General features: G+C 37.1%; 1 protein-coding gene across 1 annotated transcript in view; it reads right to left on the bottom strand.

The window, feature by feature from the left end:
- ADGB (androglobin) overlaps positions 1-20,156 on the bottom strand; it is a 235,704-nt gene that overhangs the window by 21,158 nt on the left and 194,390 nt on the right. Inside the window, 4 exon segments of the mRNA NM_001193764.2 lie at positions 6,946-7,167; positions 9,610-9,712; positions 10,500-10,676; positions 13,069-13,241. Coding sequence (NP_001180693.2) covers positions 6,946-7,167; positions 9,610-9,712; positions 10,500-10,676; positions 13,069-13,241 — 675 coding nt within the window.

The following is a 20,156-nucleotide window of genomic DNA, read 5'->3' as shown; positions in this document are numbered from 1 at the left end:
GGCAGGAGGGGAATCTTGGATTCACCACACCAGAGTTAAACTTTGGACATCCCCTGACGAACCTGCGGGACCGTCAGTTCAGGAGTCCCAAGATCAGCCAGACCAGCTTTGATACACCTGCAAACTGTTGGAGGACTCGCGTCACCTATTCTGGAAGGAAACGTCACAGACTAAAAAGGCTCCTACAGCTGATCCTGAGGAAAAACCTTTTCCTACTTAAAAAAGATAAATGAAAACCTATATAATCTTTAACACCTCTCCTTGCCCATTTAATGACATTCTTTTACTGTTTCTTCACATTATTAAGCAGTATACATACTCTATGCAGTAGGACTATATACTGTAGCTTCTGCCAGGACAGAAATCCTAATCACGTCAACCTTTTTTTCTATCCTCCTTCCTTCTGACAGCAATTTACTCCTACCTTTAACTCAGACTGGATAAAATGATCTCATCTTCCAGGGCACTCTCTTTACCTTCCTACTTACTCTTTGCCTATGTATCCCTCCTGCTTCCTTGGATACCCCACATAGTTGCCCCTCCCCTTCTACTAGCTCCTAATTACCTCTACAAGACTCTCAACTTAGCCCACTCTCTGTTAAACCAGTCCAATCCTTCCCAGCCAAATGACTGTTGGCTTTGTATCTCTCTATCAGCCACTGCTTACATTGCCACTCCCGTTCCCGCAAAAAAAACCCTGCGTCTTTACTAACTTAACCTGCCACCCCAATTATGAAGGAAAAGACCCTTTCCAACTTCTAAATATGCAATCATTAGCTGACTTCCCCATCTCTGATAGGACCAAGAATACCCTAACAGGATGCGCAATCCAGCTTTTACGCTCTTACATTTCTAACCTCACCTACTACATGAGCAATGAAAAGCCCATACACGGCCCTGTGACTACGAATACCATCTTAACTTTCCAAGCCCCTTTATGCATACAACACAACCTGTTATCAGGTCTGCCCATGGGGCATCTACTATCCCATCAGTGTAATTACACCTACAACTTCAAGCTCCAACTGATCATAGTAGTAACTTCCAGCTCACCCAAAGAGCTCCATTCAGATGGCTTGTCCGCTTCTCAGGGCCTCCAAAAATAATCACCTCCTTCCTACTTAACAAACAGTCTGGGTTTTGTAATGGCAAACATACTCCCTGTATGAACATTCACCCCTGGACCCACTGCAGCGGCACCCCCACCACTAATGAATGCCTTCTCATCCCCTCTTTCAATCACTCTCTTGAATAGTTCCTAATAGATACAAAATGTTTTTTTCTCCAATGGGAAAATAGAACACAGAGAGCCACTCAGTTTGCTCCCAACACCCCTTTCCAGTCACTCACCGGAGTTGCCTTGGCAAGTACTCTACAGGTATGGGAAAATGAAAACAACAAACTCACACACCTTTTTAACGTACACAACCAGTTCTGTCTACCAAGCCAAGGCATATTCTTCTTATGTGGAACTTCAACCTATATCTGCCTCCCTACCAACTGGACAGGCACCTGTACCTTAGTCTTCCTAAGTCCCAACATTGACATTGCCCCAGGAAATCAGACCCTATCAGTGCCCCTCAAAGCTCAAGTCTGTCAGTGCAGGGTCATACAACGAATACCCCTACTTATAGGGTTAGGAATGGCCACTGCTTCAGGAACCAGAATAGCCAGTCTATCTACTTCATTATCCTACTACCACACACTCTCAAAGAATTTCTCAGGCAGTTTTCAAGAAATAATGAAATCCATGCTTACTCTACCATCCCAAATAGACTCTTTGGCAGCAGTGACTCTCCAAAACCGCCGAGGCCTAGACCTCCTGGCTGCTGAGAAAAGAGGACTTTGCACCTTCTTAGGGGAGGAGTGTTGCTTTTACACTAACCAGTCAGGGATAGTATGAAACGCTGCCTGGCATTTACAGGAAAAGGCTTCTGAAATCAGACAACATCTTTCAAACTCTTATACCAGCTTCTGGAGTTGGGCGACATGGCTTCTCCCCTTTCTAGTTTCTGCGACAGCCATCTTGCTATTACTCACCTTCAGGCCCTGTATTTTTAACCTCCTTGTCAAATTTGTTTCCTCCAGGATCAAGGCCATCAAACTACAGATGGTTTTACAAATGGAGCCCCAAATAAGCTCAACTCACAACTTCTACTGAGGACCCCTGGACCTTTGACTGGCCTAGAGAGCTCCCCTCTGGAGGACACTACAACTGCAGGGCCCCTTCTTTGTCCTCATACAGCAGGAAGTAGCTAGAGCAGTCATCACCCAATTCACAAAAGCAGGTGGGGTGTCCTGTTTAGAGGGGGGATTGAGAGGTGAAGCCAGCTGGACTTCCTAGGTCAAATGGGGACTTGGAGAGCTTTTCTGTCATAGAAGAGTATTGTAAAATGCACCAATCGGCACACTGTAAAAACGTAGTAATCAGTGCTCTGTAGCTAGCAAGAGGATTGTAAAATGCACCAATCAGTGCTTTGTAAAATGCCCCAATCAGCACTCTGTAGAATGCACCAATCAGCACTCTGTAAAATGCACCAATCATCAGGATTCTAAAAGTAGCCAATTGCAGGGAGGATTGAAAAAAGGGCACTCTGACAGGGCAGAAAGGGAACATGGGAGGGGACAAATAAGGGAATAAAAGTTGGCCACCCCAGCCAGCAGCAGCAACCCACTTGGGTTCCCTTCCACGCTGGGGAAGCTTTGTTCTTTTGCTCTTCACAATAAACCTTGCTACCACTCACTCTTTGGGTCCATGACATCTTTAAGAGCTGTAACACTCACTGCGAAGGTCCGTGGCTTCATTCTTGAAGTCAGGGAGACCACGAACCCACTGGAAGGAACCAACTCTGGACACAGTGGCATGCAAACATTAAAATGATAATAAATGTTTTCAAGTGTTTGAGAAATGTCTTGCAGACATTTTGTGCTTGGAGATAGGCTGCTTGGTCTAGGTCCTCCTTTCCTGCTGACTTTTATCTTTCCTCTCTGTTCTTATTTCTCCTCTCTATGCAAAAGTATACCTGTTCACAACTACGTAGACTTTATTGCACATGTCCAAAGACTCTGATGGCCAAAGGTGTGAATAAATTAGGAGCAGATGAGCTGAAACTGGGGTATGAACTTCCATGCCTTACAATACTGGTCTGGGACTCTGGGTAAAAAAAAAGTCCATGCTGTGACTGCCCCTGGGCTGGTGCAAACTGATGAATCATGATTACAGTCAATTTTCTTAATTTAAAAATTACCTTATTAGTTTCAGAGCACAGTGTAGACTGCGTGAGTGGAGATTGGTGCAGCCTTGGAGAAAATATTGATGAAAGAAATTGAAAGTGACATAAATAAATAGAAAAATATCCTGTGTTCATAGACTGGAAGAATTAATGTTAAAATGTTCATACCAGTCAATGCATTCCACATATTCAATGCAATCCCTACCAAAATTCTAATGTCGTTCTCCAGAGAAGTAGACAAAAACATTCCTAAAATTTGTATGGAACCCCCAAAGGCCCCATATAGTCAAAGCCATCTGGACCAAAAATAACAAAGAGGGAGGCATCACCAGACTTCAAAATACATTACAACGCTATACTAATCAAAACAACATGGTGCTGGCATAAAAACAGACACATCAACAGATGGAATAGAGGCTGAGTGTGGTGGCTCACGCCTGTCATCCTAGCACTTTGGAAGGCCAAGGTGGGAGGATAGCTTGAGCCCAGGATGTTGAGGCTGCAGTGAGCTGTTACTGTGCCACTGAACTCCAGTTTGGGGGACTGAGCAAGGTCCTGTCTCAAAATAAAAACTAAACTGAAAACAAATGGAACAGAACACACAATGGGAAATGGAGATCTCTTCAACAAATGGTGTTTGGAAAACCTGATATTCACATGCAAAAGAAGTAAAATGGACCTTTATGCAAGAATCAACTCAGGCCAGGGTGGCTCATGCCTGTAAACCCAGAACTTTAGGAGGCTGAGGCTGGAGAATTCCTTGAGCCCAGGAATTTGAGACTAGCCTGGGCAACATAGTGAGACCTCATCTCTATAAAAAATAAAATATTCACCAGAAATAGTGGCATGTGCTTATAGTCTCAGCTACTCAGGAGGCTGAGGTGGGCAGATCAATTGAGCCTGGGAGGTTGAGGCTGCAGTGAGCCGTGATTGAGCCACTGTACTCCAACCTCTCTAAAAATAAAACAAAAACCAAAAAAGATCAATTCAAAATAGATTAAAAACTTAAACATAAGTCCAGAAACTATACAACTACTAGAAGAAAAACAGGAGAAACAATCCATGATATTAGTGTGGGCAATATTTTCTTTGAATATGATCCTAAGAACACAGAAACAAAAGTAAAAATAGACAAGTGGGGCTGTACCAAACTAAAAACCTTTGCTGTACAAACGAAACAATGAAAAGTGATGAGTCAACCCATGGGTTGAGTTAAAATATTCAGAAATCATGCATTGGAGAAGAGGCTAATATTCAATATATACAAGGAACTTAAGCTACTCAATAATAAGAAAGCAAATAACTAGATTAAAAAATGGGTAAAGAACCTGAATAGATATTACTCAAAAGAAGAGATACAAATGACCAACACATATATAAAAAGATGATCAACATCTCCAGTCATCAGAAAAATGCACATTAAAACCACAATGAGATACTACCTCATACCTGTTACATTGGCTGTTATAAAAAAGATGAGAGATAACAAGCATTGGTGAGAGTGTGGATAAAAGGGAACTCAGGTACACTTTGGTGGTACTGGGAATAATTACAAGCCATTTGAAAAACCAGTATGGAGATTATTTGAAAAACTAAAAGTAGAATTACCACATGATCCAGCAATCCTGCTTGTGGGTATATATCCAAAGGAATTAATACAAGTATGTGAAAGAGGTGTCTGTACTTGTATGTGCATTACATTATTCACAACAGCCAACATAGGGAAATGACCAAAGTACCCATCAATAGATGAATGGATTTTTCAAAATGTGGTATGTAGACACAATGGAATACTATTTAGTCTTTAACAAACAGAAAATTCTGTCATTTGCAACATTATGGACAAACCTGGAGGACAAGATGCTAAGTAAAAAAGCCAGCCTCAGAGAGACAAATACGGCATGGTCTCATTTATATGTGGAATCTAAAATGTTGAACATACAGATATTAGGATGGTGGTTACCAGAGGCTGGGGGGTCATAGTGTAGTGGACAAGGAAAGGGAAAATGTTTGTCAAAGGGTACAGTTAGTTTCAGTTAGCTAGCAGGAATAGGTTCTGGTGTTCTATTGCACAGCTTGGTGAACACAGCTAACAGTGTATTGGATGTTTCAAAATAGCTAACAGAGTGGATATTAAATGATCTCACCACAAGGAATTAATAAGTATTTTAGGTAATGAATACATTTATTAGTTTGATTTGATCATTCCATAACCTATACATGTATCAAAACATCCCATTGTACCCCATAAATATATATAATTATTTGCTAATTAAAAATAAAATTTCAAAAAGGATTACTTTGTTAGCACATAAGTAAGCAATTTGATATCAGAATTTAAGTTGCATTGGTTTAGCTACATTTTTCTATTTTATAGATGTTTAAATTAACTAAGGATGGGGAAAAGTTTGTGTTCAGTTAGAGATCATAATAGATGGAGACCAAAGAGCTGGGTTTAAATCCAAGTTCTACCCAAACTCCATCAGTTTCCTGCTCTCGGGTGAGTCATTTTTCCAATCCTGTCATTTTAGAAGTGGAGAGAGCAATATATGCTTTCTCTAATTTACGTAATCTCAAGTGAGATAAGAGATGGAAAGATTACTCTACAAATTAAATATTAATATTAAATGGAATGTGTTCTAATAAGTTTTACTGCTACCATCATGTGAGCTATTACCTATTGAATGGGCATATACTTTCAATATATTGCTTAAAAAATATCAGAATCTCCTGTTAGTATAGTAAAAGATTCCTTTGAATTTTGGAATTTTCCTCTTAGTATGGAAATCACTTAAGGACATGCTTTAGCTTTAAACACTTCTTAATTTTAAAATTCTCAGAATGGTTTAGCAATTTTGAGAAAAGAACCATTGTTGGCTTTTCTGAGAATACTTCTTATTAAGACTTCCTTCTTTGCTGCCTGGGTTCAAAACACGTAGAAAAATAGAAAGTAAGATTATACTATTGATCCAGGTTTAACCGGAGGATGTGGCTTGATGTGAGAGACAAATGGGCCATGATCACCTGAAGCTGACTGACTGTTCCAGCACAGTCTAGGTAGTGCTCACACCTGAAGGAAGAGCCTCATTTATTCTCTCCAAATGCATTAACAGGACATTTTGTTCCCTTTAAGACAGGAGGAGTTGAGGAGTTGCTTAGGAATTCATGGAAACTAGGAGTGTGGAAAGACATTTTCCTTTGATCAGGGATTTAGTTCAGTTTAGTGAACAGATATGAATCCACATAGAAATGAATCAAGTCAGGGTGATTTGTGCACCACTGAAAATTGCTCATTTTCAGCATTTAAAAAACTACATTCTTAAAATTTGTTATTAAAGGTAAAAAGGAAATCTATCATGTAGCATGCTACAGATAACACAAAAAAATCTGTGTTTAATGACAAGTGTATGTGTAAATGTTGGCATTTTATTTTTAGCATTTGTAGACACAGAAAGCCTATATACAGAAAAAAATATACTTGCAAATTTGTGTGTGTCGGGGGGCTTTTGCCAGCTTTTATCTTTTGGTTAATATTTTGTAATCAGGTCCTTGAGCAAATTCCCAACTGTTAAGTAAAATGAAAATCTACAAATTGAAAAGATATCTTTTCTACTTTTATAGCCCTAGCCGTCACTTATGTTTAAGTTAAAATCCTTTCCACAATTTTTATTTGAAAATACATGTTTATCTTACCAATGACAGCAATACTTACTAATGTTTTCCTTCCGTGTGCTCTGCTCGCGCTCTTCCTTCCCCGGTGAAGATGCTCCTCCACTTTCGCTACTCGTGGATTTTGCCACATCCCTCAAGCTCTTGGTCAATTGCCACTTCTTCCACGCCACACTCCCTGATCCTGTTTGTGTCATCTCCTTGCTCTCTGAGCCTGCAGAATTCTTTGAGTTTGGCTCTTTTACACCACTTGCAGCTGTTTCTACTACAACAAGACATGTGCATTACTGAAAAAGCTTGCATTCCATGAAATCACATGCAAAGAGTAACAGGGCTTGATGATGGGAGCACAGATTTAGAGCAGATGACTCAAAAGCTCTATAACTTCTAACCAGAGCACTAGCAAAACTGTCACCCTAGAAGACTGACCCAGGCAGAAAGTGTGTCTGGAAACTGCCTCCATGTATTAAAATGTCATATAATAGAGGCTTTTAGAAGTTGAGACAACATAAATGGAAATGGGATATTTGAATTATTGGGGTTGCTGTGAAGGTGGGCCCTGCAGGAAGTACAACTAGCCCTATGCTCACAATGGTTCATAATGGATAGACCTTTATTTAAAATTGTCTTAAAATAGAGCTGAACAGAGCTCTTTCTTGTGACGTCGTAAAGCTAGGAAATTTTTTCTTGATACTCTGAGTCTATTCAGTGTTACAGATCCCTAGCCTAGGAAAAACTATGTAAAACCTACCACAATTTCCACATTATATATAGACATTGTTTTCCTATTTATCAGTTGTGGGTGACCAAATTCATGTTATGTTTTGCATTGAATGAAAGGTGGTGATAGGAAAGTACTTAAGGGCATGAAGAAATGTTGAAATAAAAGGCAGATATGCAGTAGTCAAACGTCGATTTCTTAAAAATATTATTAAAGTTGATGTATCCCTAGAGCAAGACTTGAGGAGATTGAGGAGGGAAAAAAAAGAGGTAAAAAGGAAACTTATTCCAGTAAGTTGAACTTACATAACATCGACAAATTTCTTATAAAATGTAGCTTACTATTCCAGGCACAGTAAGAAATAAAATAACTAAATAGTGAGACATACAGGGTACATTTGAGTCTAAATTGAAATTCAAGAATAGGCAAAATTATTTAATGGTGATGGGGGTCAAACTAGTTGTTACCTTGAGGGAGGAAATGACTTGGAAACAAATGAGCAGGACTTTCAGTATGTGGTAAGTCTAATCTTGATCTAAACAGTGGCTACTGAGTATTCACATGCAAAAATTAATCAAGCCGTACAGTTACAATTGGTGGCTTTTATTGTATGTGTGTTCTATGACAGGGTCAGGCTCTCTGAGCCCTGTTCTCAAGTAGGCCTTGTCCTTGGCCTGGTGACCCCAGTTTTAGCAAAAAATCCTGCTAAGTCAGTTTATCCAGAATGCTTCCACCCTTGATACCTAATCAAGTTCCTCTTTCCTGACCCTTGACGTCTAACCAAGTTCCTCTTAGTAATTTACCAACTACTCCCTCACCTGTACCGTTGGTTTTAAATCCCCACTTGTTCCTGTTGTATCTACAGTTAAATTCAACCTTTCTCCCCTACTTCAGTAGTCTGGAATAAAGTCTTTTGGTCATTTTTAATGTATTCAGTGTAATATTTTATACACATACATTAAAACAACATTTAAAAAAGTAATAAATCTATAGCCTAAAGGACAAGAACTGAATCCTATTCACCTTTGTTTTCCTAGCATTACATTAGACTCTAGTAGAGGAGTGAGTACTTGAGGAGTTAGAAATATTTCAAATCCCAACTTCATCACTTTTGAGATGGATGACTTAGGAAGGATAAGGTAGCTCTCTGAGCTTTGGTCTATCTCTAAGATGACAAGAGTAAGTAATACATACCTCATAGTTGCTATAGGTTAAAGTGAGCTAATATATGTAAAATGCTTTGCCTATCCCAGGATAACAGAATTAGGATGGTATTTGCTATTCACACTGTTCATATGAAAAGTTAATAGGTACTATTTTTATAACAATTATTGAATTACATTCCTGAATATACACAAATGGAAAAGCATGATTTGGGATGTGAATGCCTTCTGCCTCCATGGACACCTCAGTGTGGCGATAATGCAATCGGTCAAGTGGCTGTGAGAAGACATTGGTATTATGAAGGGCCTGTCTGCAGGCCAATTCTGTCTCTGGCTCTGAACTTAGAATATTACTGATGGTCTCTGGTGCCTGTGTGCTTATTGATAAATCGGAATAATATTATAATATATGCTTAAATGGGTTGATGTATGACTTCTTTTTGTTATTGTTTATTATTATTATTATTAGAAAGGTGCCAGATTTATAGTAATAAACCTACCTTCAAGTTTTATACTGCTACTTTCTAAATAGGTTGCATCATTCTTTCTGGTTTTATCATTTGTTAAGTGGAGAAAATCACATCTCCTTGCACAATGTGTGTGATGGGAGAGATGTAGGACTTAAATGGGAAAATGTGTGAAAGTGATTTGAAAATTGAAGCACTGTTCATATAGTTATCTGAAATTGTGCAACTTTTTATGATCCTCAAGGAATGAGGTTCTGAAATGTCTCCTTTTTACCAAGCACAACCCACTGATAATTTTTTAAGAAGTGTCAGTCACAGCACTGTGCTCTGAGGCAGCTGGGGCAGGATCCACTGACCTTCTTCCTTTGGTTTAGTTTGGCTTTCAGATATAGGTGGACTCTCAGCATCAGATGTTTTCTTAATGAACCCGCTAAGGTAATGCAGACGAGCCTGAGAAGCCTAAAGAACAAACATGAGCAGCTTTTTAAAAGCTCTTCAAAAGCAACAACCAGTACAGGTAATACATATTAATGGTATTCAATCAAAAACGAAACAGGAAAATGTGAATTAAATAGGGCATTCTAAATGAAGCAGGCCAGCTCTTCTTCATTATCAGATAAACTCAAATTCTGAATCATCCATGATTTTGACAGTTATTTTTGAGAATAGATGAAGAAGCAGCCCTAAAAAGAATACGTTTCTGGGCGTACTATCTTAGATGCAGCGGTTCCTGAATCTTTTTCATCTGCCCCAATAACCCTGAATTGTGACACCAAGCCCCCTGAATTGTGACACCAAGCCTTTACATGGTAAGTGTCACTGTGGCAATCACTTTTACAGGAGATAGATCAGAGACTAGGTGTGTATATTCCACAAGGGGGCAGCGCATGGTTTTTAATCCATCTAAGGCTGTGCAAAGTGTAGTAAATCACATATTAAACATTTGAATGCTTTCTTACTTGGGGGTGTTAAGAGCAGACATGCAGATAGCCAGGGCTGTGTGAAAGAATGAGGTAACCCATAGTGTGGGCCTATAATTGGTACCACAATGTGCTTTGTTTTTGCAAGTCCTTTGGGTAATCAGGGGGTAACATTTTACAATGTGGTTATTCAATATCTGTCTGATAAAATTTCAGATACCATTACTAAATGACAGGCTACATGGTTGTTATCAGCATGACTATTTTTTTCAGAGCATGCCTAAGGAAGAAAAGTAAAAGATGACAGCTTTTCGAAGTCAGATGACCTTGATTGCTCTTCCTGGCTCAGCTGTCTCCCATGCCTGTTTCATGGCTCGGATTTCATCTGCCCGTTCTGTATCCTTTTTCACTTCAAATAATTCTGATTCACTGTGTTCAGTGACCAACCTCAAAATCCAGTAGGGCTTATTTGGGTCTTCTTGTTGAGGGTGAACAGTGGATATCTGATAAAATAAAATAAAAACCTGTGGGTTGCATGCTTTCCTCCTTTCAAGAGGGTCTATATTTTACCTTATGATACATAATTTCACTATTAGGTATTTACTGGAGATAAATGAAAACATATATTCACAAAAGACTTGTACAAAAATGTTCATTGCAGTCTTATTCATAATACACACAAAAAGCCAACATATATGTCTATCAATCAAGGAATGGATAAACAAATTGTAATATAGTCATATAATTGGGTTCTGCTTAATATTAAAAAGTAATAAACTACTGATATACACCACAGACAGATATTATACTTTGATAAAGAAGTTAAGCACAAAAGGGTACATCATCTTGTATGTCATTTGTATAAAATTCCAGAGCAATTTAGGCAAGACTAATCTATGGTGACTGAAAGATCAGGTGTTACCAAGAGATGAGGTGTGAGAATTAGAAAATGGAATGCAAAGAAGTTTGAGATAATTCCCGAGCTTATGGAAATAATCTATAATTTATATCTTGATAGGGGCATGGATTACATGGTGAATACATTGATCAAAACTCACTGAATGTTACAACTGTGATTAGTGCATTTCATGTATGCAAATTTTACTTAAAAGCTGTACACATTAAATTATAAATTGTAACTGTGTTCACTCATAGCATCTCTTCACAAAAATGAGAGCAGGATAGCTGATCATTTCCAGGTCTGTATATACTTGCTATATATTCGTTATGAAAATTAACAACATTTTAATGTCTCATGGGATCACCTGCATGGAATGGACCTTAGGCTGGGAACAGAGGCTTGAAACTAATGTGGTTACATAGAACTTTACATAAGGTTGAGACTATGTCAATTATCACTGATAAATAATGCAGTTGGGAAGAGTGGATTGATATAACCACTGAATACAGTTTCCACCTGCAGTTTGATTTCAGTGTTACCAAAATGACCTTGTTTTCTACAATATTTCCCTAATATTCTGGTGAGAACTGACTTTCACAATCGGAAATTATTTTATTTCCTCCTTTTAACACAGGGTACATTAGCTTTTATTATTTTTTAAATTTCTTAATAGATAAATTTATCAGAGACTTTTCTGGGATCAAGATTTGATTAGGAAAGGGAGCACTGTGAAGGTACTAAGGGAGGTCTTATAGGAATCTATGGATTGGGTTAATCTTATCTACTTCAGGGTAGACTTCAGCTAAGAAATAAAATCTTTGAAATCTTTAGGAACCATTCCTGGAGTCTGAAACAACAAGTCATCATCTCTTCTTATTTGCTAATTTTCTTTTATTGTCTATTTTCCTAATGGTATTGACATCTTACTTAGCTAGTCCTGCTGGAAACCTGAGAGATATACTTTATTCCTTCTTGTTCTTTAACACCCACTTTGGATTAATAACTGCACACCACTTTCTGTTTTCTAGATAGTTCTTGATCTGTCCCATCTTTCCTTTCTTTTTTCCTGTTCCTGACACACTTTGCACTCTTTTGCTTAGATTACTGAAGTATTTTCTTGAATTCTTCCTCTGCAGTCTTTTCTCCTTTAAGTCCACACCCTTAAAAGCCACGAGGGTATCTGAAATGTAAATCTGATCATGTTAATGTGTTTCTTAAGTACCTCAAGATACAGTCCTTCTTAACCTAGGCATAAATGGTGGGAAGATTTTGTACTCCTAAGTATTTTGTTTAGAGTGCACTGTTTTTAGATAACTTGAAAATCTTCAGGCCTGTGCTTGCACTCCTCAAGTTTGCCATCCACATCCTCTTCCTTACTCCTAATCATTGGAATTTTCTAACTGGCCCTGAAGGAGTTTAGACTCATAACCTCTGGACTGTAAAGAAAGTCCCAGCCTTCCAATGAAGCTTTAATGCCCTTTTCCAGCTGACCTTTACTGACCCTTACTGACCCCTCCAGCCTTATCTCTCATACTTCAATGCTTCAAAAAACCAGATTGAGTTTTCGTCTCATCATGTCTTTACTTATTAACTCGGTTCAGAACTCAGTTCCTTCTGGAAGGGGCTGTATTAGAACCTATCCTTTCTACGACTGCACATACAACATTCAACATTATAATTCTCAGTTTACCTTCAGTCTCCTCCATTATTAGACTGTGAATTCTTTTAGGGTTGGTACTGAATCATGTTTATCTTAGAAATCCAAGTGCCATGAAGGCTGTTCTACATACTAAAGTGATGGTTTTTGATACTGAACTAGAAAAGGGAGCTTGGGGAAGGTGTCCAAGGAATGTCCTCAAGGTATCTAGATGGTTTCTGGAATCAGGGAGAAAGGATGTTTCACATTTTTGTCCTCAGATGAGATAGGCAAATAAGAATCCAATGAACCTAAAATCATTAAGTAACTCAAATAAAAAAAAAAATTCCACACCCACCTGAGGCTCAAAGCGAGGTGCTTGTTTTTCTTTGGCTGTCTTTTCTTTCTCAGAAGACTTTTCTTTGCCTTTCCTTGTTATTTTGGAAGTTACTGAAGATTTTTGTCCCTCACTAATAGTGTGGGAGTCTGGGCTTCCTAAGGTAATTAACTCCTCATGTCTTTCACCATAAGCTAGAGAGACATAAAAATAAAAAATGATGAGTCATAATATAACAATAAAATAGTTTCACAGGGCACAAGGAAATCAACTCAGGGAAACATGGTTAAGCTAATAGATTTGTATTTTTTTAAACACACCGATTTTTATAAAAGTCTGACTCCTTTTCATAAAATCTACATATAATTCATATACAGTACACTCACCATTGATGTGGATAAGCCCGTGGGCTTGGTACATTTATAAGACTGTGTAACCATCACCACTATACAATTTATTTCCAATATGGATGCCATTTATTTCATTTATTGCATAACTGTGTTAGCTAGTACTTGTAATACAATATGGAATTCATTTACCTCTGCTCTAATCTTTATTATTCCCTTACCTCTGATTGGTTTAGACACAGTTATCTTTTCTTTTTCTAGTTTTCTAGTTTTTTAAGATGGAAGATAAGCTGCTGATTTGTGATCTTACGTCTTTGCAATACAAGCATTTGTAGCTATATATTTCTCTCAACACTACTTTTACTGCATTCTCTGGTGTTTTTAAAACACCAGAATGAATTCTGTGATTTCTCTTGTGATTTCTTCTCTGATCCATTGGTTAAGAGAGTATGATGTCTAATTTTCACATATTTGTGAAATTTTCCAATTTATTTCTTATTGCTTTCTACTTCCTTTCTATTGTGACCAGAAAATATATTTGTATGATTTCTATAGTTTTACTTTTACTTAGACTTGATTTATTGATTTCTATATGGTCTATATTGCAGAATGTTCCATGTGCTCTTGAAAAGAATGTGTATTCTGCTGTTGTTGAGTGGAGTATTCTATAGGTATCTGTTAGGTCAAATTAGTTTACAGAGTTCTTCAAGCCTTCTATTTCCTTGCTAATTTTCTGTTTAGTTTGTCTACTTATTATTAAAATTGCAGTATTAAAGTTTCCAACTATTATTATTGAATTGTCTATTTCTTCTTTCAGTTCTGTCAGTTTTTGCTTCATGTAAATATTTTGAATTCTGTTGTTAGGTTTATGTATGTTTATAATTGCTATATTGCTTGATGAAGTACTCTTTTACTATTTTAAAGTATCCTTTTTTGTCTCTATTATCATTTTTCATTTTAGACCCTATTTTGTCTGGTATTAGTATAGCCACTCCAAGTCTCTTCTGGCTATTCTTTTTATGGTATTGTTTTTTCCATATTTTTGCTCTCAAACTATTTGCATTTTTGAAACTGAAGCGTGTTGTTTACAGAGAGCATATAATTAGGTCATGTGTTTGTTGGCCATTCAGCCATTCTCTGCCTTTTAACTTGAGAGTTTATTTAACTTACATTTAAAATAATTATTAATAAGATAGGATTTATGTCTGTCTTTTTATTATTTCTTATACACTACATCTTGTCTTTTTTTATTTCTCAATTCCTCCACTACTGTTTACTGCTGTACCATTTTAATTCCCTTGTTTTTTGTTTGTTTGTATAGATTTGGGGGTTAGTTTCTTAGTGGTTGCTTGGGGATTATAATTAAAATCTTAATTTATAATAATCTAGTTTGAATTAATACCAATTTAATTTCAATAGTGTACAAAAACTTTGTTCACATATTTTTGTCTCCCTTTATGTTGTTATTACAAATTTCATCTTTACACGTATTGAGCCATCAACACAGACTTATGATCATTGCTTTAAGCTGTTGTCTTTTAAATCAGATAGGAGAATACAAAAAGTTATAAGGAAAAAATACATTTACATCGACTTTCACATTTATCTATGTAGTTTTACTGGTGCACTTTATTTCTTCGTGTAGATTCAAGTTACTGCCTAGTGTCTTTTTTTTTTTTTTAGCTGGAAGACCTTCCTCTAGTACTTTTGTAGGGCAGGTTTGTTTTCAAAACAAACTGCTTAGGTTTGTTTTCTAAACAAATTGAAAAATATTTTCAGTTGTTTTCCTGGATTATCTTAATTTCTCCTTTATTTTTGAAGGACAGCTTTTCCGGATAGAAAATTCTTGGTTGATAATTTTATTTGCAGTTCTTTGAATATGTCTTCTCACTGGCTTCTAGTCTCCCTAGATGTTGATGTAAAAATTTGCTGTTAATATTATTGAGAATCCCTTGTATGTGATGAGCCACTTTTCCCCTTCTGCTTTTGAGATTCCTTGTCTTTCTCTTTAGAGAGTTTAATTATGAGGTGTCTAGTTCTGGGTCTCTTTGAATTTGTCCCATTTGGAGTTTGTTTAACTTCTTGAATGTGCCAATTAATGTTTCCCATCAAATCTGGACATTTTCAGCCATTATTAGTTCAAATAGACTTTCTGCTGCTTTCTCTTTTTCTTCTCCTTCTGGAGTTCCCATTATGTATATGCTGGTGTGTGTGATGGTGTCCCACAAGTCTCTGAAGATCTCTTCCTTTTTCTTCATTCTATATCCTCAGACTGCATAATCTCAGACTATCTACCATTTTGTGGAGAAAGCTCTGCACAATCAGTAGTTTTCATTCAGCTTTGTAAGTGCAGTCTTCCAGGAAATTATCAAACAAGTCAAATAATGATAAGTCTTTGGGAATAAGACCTTGAAATAAATCCAACTCCATTTTACTTTTTCTGGCATCTGCCAATATGTGTCAGGAATATTGGCTGTTTTTTTTTTTTTTTTTCCCCCAAAGCTACTGGTGAGCTGAGGAATGGGACAAGTTAAAATGTCATAAAGTTTCCTACTCTTACAGAAATCCAACTGTTTTTTTCCTTGAACAAACAATCCTCAGTTGTTGCAGACTTTTGTAAGCTTCCAGAGTTCTGAAAAAGTTGACTGTCATATTTTTTTTGCCAGGTTTTTCATTGCTTTTATGGAGTTACTAATTTTTGGAGTTGTTACTCTGCCATTTTCACTGACATTCTCCAGGATTTATTTTCTATCCAAACCTTCTGAGGATCTGTGCATGCTGTTTTTCTGAGATAGGGTCCTGGAACAGTGGAAAAATTCATAGAGCCTGGAGGCCTTGTCACAAGTGCATGGAATTACAGAGCACTCCGTGGAGGAAGGTGAGATTACATTCTAAGCAGTTCGGCTCTTGTCTGTGATGGGTAGGAAAAATATTGACTGATTCAAAAGTGAGTAAAAAGTTAACAGAAAGAGAATAAGGTTATCTAAATGAGAGGAAGGATAAGGTTTAAAATTAGAGATTTAGAAACAACCTCAGGAGAAGAAGAAAAAAAGAAATAAAAACAAAGATTTTTATAAAAAGCATATAGTAAAATCAACTTTTTTCAGAAACCCAAGATAGAAAGTAGGAGAGGCTACAGAGAACACTTTTTATCCGACATTCTTTTACATCTTTTGTCAGCCATAAACTTGGGGGTGGCAGAAACACTGCCTTCACAGAAAAGCAAACTCAGTGCTGCTGCTTTTCAGTCTCCTCAGATCCTAACCCAAATATGAGGTAACCAGTCTTCAACCACCCTCACTGGCCACAGCTACCACCTCAGCTTCTGGTCCCAAGAAAATCCAGGTCCTAGAGCTCTCAATGCCAATAGAGTGCGGGATTAACAGAATTTTAGAGCTCTCTTTGTGGCCCGTTTTAGATAAGACAATCTCATAAAAACTGAGCTAGAATAACTCATTATTTTCACTTTGTGCTGCCAGACAAGTCTGTATCTAATAATGCTGTGTTTGTTGTCACAAAATATTGCTGCTAATGCTTTGCTTATTGTAACACAACAATTCACAATGTTGGTGAGTGTAGAAATCATACAGATAACCTGTAAAATGCACATCTTGAGGTCCACCCCTCAGAGATTCCAACACTGTAGTCCGGTGAGGGGCACAGAAATCTACAGTTTAAAATTTACCTCACGTGATTCTGATACAAGTGGCCCGTAGGTTGTACTTTGAGAAACATTGCTTTAAGAAGTCTGTACATTTTTCCCTTTTGTCAGAGAAGTGCTACAAAGGGATGGGCTGAAGGGAAGAATGCCAATGACAGGGTTCAAAGAAGCTGAAGGTACCCTTACAAGAACACTTCTCAAACTTTAGCCTGTGTCAGAATCACTTGACGGGCTTACCATAGAACAGATTTCTGGGCACCAACACGAAAGTTTCTGATTTGCTAGGTCTATGATAGGGCCTCAAAATGTACATTTTTCACAAGTTTCCAGATGGTGCTGAGGCAGCTGATCTAAGGATCACACTTTGAGAACCACTGGTTTACTTTTAGAAGAGTATAATTACCTTTCCCCAACATGAAGGACATGAGCCTTATGCTTTATTAACCTTTTCTAACAATTTAATATGGAAGTGGTGAGGGGAAAATATTTAAATAATGTATTTATTTATTATTTAAATAATATTTATTCAATCTTTACTGTGTTTCTTTCTAAGTCTCACGCGTCCCAGCAGGGTATATTCAGAGAAGTTATATAATTTACTCAAGTCTCCCAACTGATAAGAGTTGAATGTGTATTCAAATGCAAGTTCAAAGAACCTGTCAGTCCCTTTCAAACTGGAGTCTCGTAAGTCACCCCATGAGCAGTGTAAAATAGTAATTGTAAATAGCCCATATTTATACATTGCTTGGTGCCCAGTTATTAGCTACTTTCAAATTGGGGGACAGACCACCCTACCAGACTGCAAAGGGACTGTGAGAACTCTATAGGAGTGAAAACTTGCCCTTCTGCCGACAATCCCAGCTGCTGAGAAGTCTTGCTGTGGGGAAAATCCTTTGGTCCAATAGTCAAATGACCTGGAGGTGAATTCTGGTTCAGCTGCTAAATAGGTTAACTTTTGTAGGTTTATTCCATCCTTTGAGTCTAAGTTTCCTTCTCTGTGTAATGGAGATACTAGCACCATACCCAGAGAGCTTAAAATAATCAATATAGAGCATTTAAAATAGGATCATATCTGGTATCATACACCCACTGGGTTTTTTAAATGCTTAACAAATGTCAGTTGAAATTGAATCTCAAGCTGCCCCTTGAAGCATTTCTGGGGCTTTCTTGTCTTACTACACATAATTTTTAGTGTTTGAGTAATACATTTGGGTGTATTTGATTCCACCAAAGTTAACATATATAATATTCAATTTTACATACACAAAGTATCTACTAAAGTGTCAGGCACACAGCAGGCATGTGCCATCCTTCTTCTTTACATTCTTAATATATAGAATAAAATAATTTCCAAAATTTTAATGGCATTATTTAGGGTTACCTTTTCTCACATAAATTTTAAGTTCTTTGAAAGCCAGAACATCATTATATGCCTCATTTTAAATTCCTAATTTCATCTAGTATAATGTTGAACTAATAATATTACTCATTATCAGATTGTTTAACTTTAGTACATAAAGCTTTACAGGAAATATGTATGTGTTGGGAGTACATATAGCAGTAAGATGCAAGAAAAAACCATTCTACTAATCCAAGAATTATGAAACATGTTACTTCACATTGCATATTTATGTAATCAGAAGACCTCTAGAGGAAATGACCATTGGAATAAATTAGTATACCCATGGAAGAGAGGAAGTGCTCAGGGAGTACTTGTTGATGAAATAAACTCTAAAGGCCATTAACATTATGCCTTTAGGTCTCCTCTTACAGTATCCTGCATATATCCAGAACACAGTAGACAGAAATCTTCAGTGGATAACAAAACATATAAAAGTTGTAAAAATTCGGTTTTGTTTTTATGATTAAAAGTGAGTGCTTAGGTTTATATCTCAGAAATAAAATCTGGTTGGAATTTGAAAATTTACATATTTCTAAGCTAGAATACCTGTTTAGAACAAAGTATACATTTATCTAGTACAGTCATACTTGATAAATATAAATAGAAAAGTCTCTTTATATATATAAATAATATACATATAACATGTATTTAATAATGTTTGGTTTCCTCAAAGACCTTGAATTGACTGCACCATGCATTCATTGTGCCAAATTAATAACAGTACAATATTAATTATAGCTAAAGGAATAGTGTCATAATACTGCTAATAAAATTGAATGAGACTTGAAACCAAATATTTTTGAGAATGACAAGTTTATCTTTGTTTTTGCAAATAGATTACAACTTCAAAGACCCAGGCCAGCAACACAAAAATGTAACATATTGGCAAAAGGAATTTAAAATCACAACACCATTAATTATACATGAAGGCAGGTGACATCACTAAGTACTATCTGCTCAAGGTTCTCTAGCCTTCTATTTTCTTAAGTGACCATGAACCATCTCAGTAAGCAATTTTTACCAAAACTTAGGTATTAAAATATACTAAAGGTGGTACTGTTGCCGCATGTTAACCAGAGACCAAGCTTTCTTTTTTTTTTTTTTTTTGAGACGGAGTCTTGCTCTGTCACCCAGGCTGGAGTGCAGTGGCCGGATCTCAGCTCACTGCAAGCTCCGCCTCCCGGGTTTACATATTTCTCCTGCCTCAGCCTCCCGAGTAGTTGGGACTACAGGCGCCCGCCACCTCGCCTGGCTAGTTTTTTTGTATTTTTTAGTAGAGACGGTGGCTCAAGCCTGTAATCCCAGCACTTTGGGAGGCCGAGACGGGCGGATCACGAGGCCAGGAGAGACCAAGCTTTCTAAACATTTATAATAGAAATATCCTAAGTTGTACATAGCTATATTTCAGGTCTTATTCTTTCTTATCATGGGTTACAAAAACATGAAATTTTGAAAAAAAAATATATATACTGTATTTTTCATATAAATTAAATGTTGAGTTTAAATAAGTAAGTGGGGCAACATTGACTTCAGGATGAATATCAGATTTAACTTAGGTCATCAGTGTACTAATAAAAAACAACAACAGAAAACCCTTAGCCAATTTCTTCTTGATACAGAGTTTTATATTTTAAAAGTAAGCTGGCTGAGCATAGTGGCTCATGCCTATAATCCCAGCAATTTGGTGAGGCCGGGGCGA

This window comes from Macaca mulatta, chromosome 4 (assembly GCF_049350105.2).
Source record: "Macaca mulatta isolate MMU2019108-1 chromosome 4, T2T-MMU8v2.0, whole genome shotgun sequence".
Lineage (NCBI taxonomy): Eukaryota > Metazoa > Chordata > Mammalia > Primates > Cercopithecidae > Macaca > Macaca mulatta.
The sequence above is the reverse complement of the archived record's forward strand: the minus strand, read 5'-3'. Positions and strand labels throughout refer to the sequence as shown.